The sequence below is a fragment of the Anarhichas minor genome, unplaced genomic scaffold (genome assembly GCF_050575085.1).
Source record: "Anarhichas minor isolate MPS153535 unplaced genomic scaffold, ASM5057508v1 ptg000024l, whole genome shotgun sequence".
NCBI classification, from domain to species: Eukaryota; Metazoa; Chordata; class Actinopteri; order Perciformes; family Anarhichadidae; genus Anarhichas; species Anarhichas minor.
Genome location: NW_027466470.1, coordinates 13,999,744 through 14,002,500, shown reverse-complemented (window position 1 = coordinate 14,002,500; position 2,757 = coordinate 13,999,744). Strand labels below are relative to the sequence as shown.

The following is a 2,757-nucleotide window of genomic DNA, read 5'->3' as shown; positions in this document are numbered from 1 at the left end:
CTCGTATTGCACTAAGGACCTGCCGAACCAACTCCTGCAAGAAGAACATCAGTTCAGTGAGCATAACAAACATGGAGGTTGAATCTTCAATCAGTTTGTATCACAATCCCTTGTTTTTAGTTGGCTACCGCTTTCTCATAGCTGTCCGCAAGCAGCGTCATGATGAGCTTCAATCCTCCGAGATCACAGATGTCTTGACAGAACTCGTTCCTTACAGCCAGACGGGACAGAGTTGCACACAGCTCACTCAGTACAGAAGTATTATCGAGGTGAGCTGTGAGGGAGGAACACAGGAGATAAAGAAATTACATTAATGAAATCAGACAAAGTAGTTGAAGCTATTTTGCTAAACACCCACATAAACTAGGCATCAGCTGGCCTCACCTTTCGCAGCGTCAATTAAAACCTTGAGTCCATTGTGCTCAAGAACAATAATCTTTGCGTGTTCATGAGCCTGCCCAAACGGAACGCGGATGTCATCGTCAAAGCACATGACCCTGAGAGCTGCAGAGGCTTCCTTAACCAGCTCAGCAGATCCACTGTGTTGGGTAATGACACCGGTCAGAAGAGGCACGACGCCCCCTTTTACCAAATCCTGCCTGTTCTGTTCATGTTTCAAACAGCAGTGACGCACGGTGCAGATGGCGGCACGCACCACAGAGGAATCTGCCTTGTACTTCTTAAGGACATTCAAAAGGAACTGCTTGCCCTCTGCATCCAACAAGTCTGGCTGTCCGTCTGTCAGTGCAGCCAGAGCAGACAGTGCAGTCAACACAGCTTCCTGCTCCTCCACACTCTTTTTGCAGTAAGAGAGGATGATGGGGTAGGCGTCTTTTTGGGCAGCCAGGTACCTCTGGGCAAATCCAAGCAAGCAATGCTTAGTGAAGCGTTTCATGTCTGCCGTCACTTCCTTCAAACCGGCAGAATCTTTCCCAATGCGGAGGGAATCCAACGCCTGCAAGTAAAAAAAAAGAAAAGAAAAAGACGTGAGATTACGACACTTTTGCGGTCAGCAATCCCCTTTCACAAAAGAACAGAACTCACCTGTAAGACCTCGTGTGTTTGCTCCCCATCAGATAAGACACTTGGTACAGCTTTTACTATACAACGGAGGTTCACACCTGCGGCCACACATAAGATTGGGGTTAAAGACAGAAAATATCAAGCACAAAAACCTTTTAAATAATCATAATTCGGTAAGCATTGCAAAACTAAATTCAGAGGCAGCCAGGCTGGTGCTTATGAGTGTATTATCTACTTTGAAACTACACACTTTGAAGGTGATGACAAAAATCAGAATGTAGGAATATCAACTGTTCAAAGAGGATTTTATAAAACAGATCAGTCACACTGCAGCCTCACTCTGTGTGCGAGTTGGTGGACAATTATTCAAGACAGTTACATCCAGTTAATTAAGGGGTGAAAAATAAATCACTTTTTAATACTTAATCGTCTCAAACTCCCCATAAAGGTACAGAGATGTTTATATATGGCAGTCTGTAAAGCCACTAAGAGCATTTTAATTTATCCAAATTTTCAAGAAACAGCTAGACATACTGATATTTAGCACTGACGTTTATATAGATCATAACATTGCCTCATTCTCATAGAGGCAATATACACGCTCAGCTGTACAATAATCAACTACAAGTCATTTTTCTTTCTAGCTACGTTACCTTGAGACTCAAACTGCTCCATAGCCTCCCTCAGAGCCTCGTCGGGATCCATCTCAAACTCCTCCATGTTCTCCTTGACAGCAGCGTCAAAGGTTTCCTGTGTGATCCTCCGCGTTTCCATTGTTGCCATTTAACGTCAACAGATGAGAAAGCTGATTGTATCTATTCAGTTTGATCAAAGATAGCTAGTAGTAGCTAATGTTAGCTAATAGATGCTGTGTTTCTGCTCTTGTTGCCGACTGGCTGTTGAAAGTCACAAAGTTACCGTGACATAAAGCTGTTGTAATGTAGTGTTTTTTTCCCACTTGATAAAAATATCGTCATAAATAGCACGAGTCAAATCACTTAACTGTTCTCACCGCCAACTGACATGAATCGACCGTCCAACGCTGTCGGTTTACGCCTTTTCCGTAGTCGTTGTGTTCACTGCATGTAGGCATGGATGTGCTTAGTTAGGGCGTGAGTTGTGCGCAAGAATTGTAGTGAATAGTAAATTCCTCAAACGGTCCGACTCATAAATATTCTCGGTTGGAACATACACTGCACTACATTAGTTCCACCAATAGACCGTCTGCCGTTTCTCCCTTGGTTTCTCCCGAAGACAACTATTTCATGACTTTTATTTTATCACCGGCTCACGACACGGGAATAAATTTACAAATAGACAAATAGTTTGTTCCATATCAAGAAAAGGGAAGCGCTCCGTGATATTTTACAAAAGGGTACTTTAAAGCGGAAGCTATTTTGACGGCTTTCCCTTCAAAATAAAGGAAGTATTTTAGTAATTGATAACATCCCCGTGATAAACTCTGTTATCTCCTATTTCTAGTGGATACACATCGTGAAATACCCATTAGAGGTAACAGTTTTTTTTATTTTTGTTGCTGTTGTGTCACTACAATAACCCGAATTACACGAATATGACGAATATGTGAGAATATGTGAGAATATGTGAGTTATTTTCTCCACCACCTACTGCAGGGACAGCGGAGCACTTTCTCCAACAGACTGATTCAGCTCCGCTGTCACAAGGACCGATACAGGAAAACATTCCTGCCCTCTGCTATTAGACTCTATAATA

At 42.7% G+C, this 2,757-nt stretch overlaps 1 protein-coding gene across 1 annotated transcript in view; it reads right to left on the bottom strand.

Annotated features, from left to right (window-relative positions):
• Positions 1-2,147, bottom strand: part of armc6 (armadillo repeat containing 6) — a 3,424-nt gene extending 1,277 nt beyond the window's left edge. Inside the window, exons 1-5 of the mRNA XM_076097495.1 lie at positions 1,677-2,147; positions 1,045-1,121; positions 385-955; positions 129-274; positions 1-34 (exon numbers count right to left, since the gene is read on the bottom strand). The exon at positions 1-34 is cut by the window's left edge and continues 98 nt beyond it. Of these exons, the coding sequence (XP_075953610.1) occupies positions 1-34; positions 129-274; positions 385-955; positions 1,045-1,121; positions 1,677-1,806 (958 nt within the window). The 5' untranslated portion in view covers positions 1,807-2,147. The remainder of the gene's footprint in view (positions 35-128; positions 275-384; positions 956-1,044; positions 1,122-1,676) is intronic.
• Between the last annotated feature and the right edge of the window lie 610 nt (positions 2,148-2,757).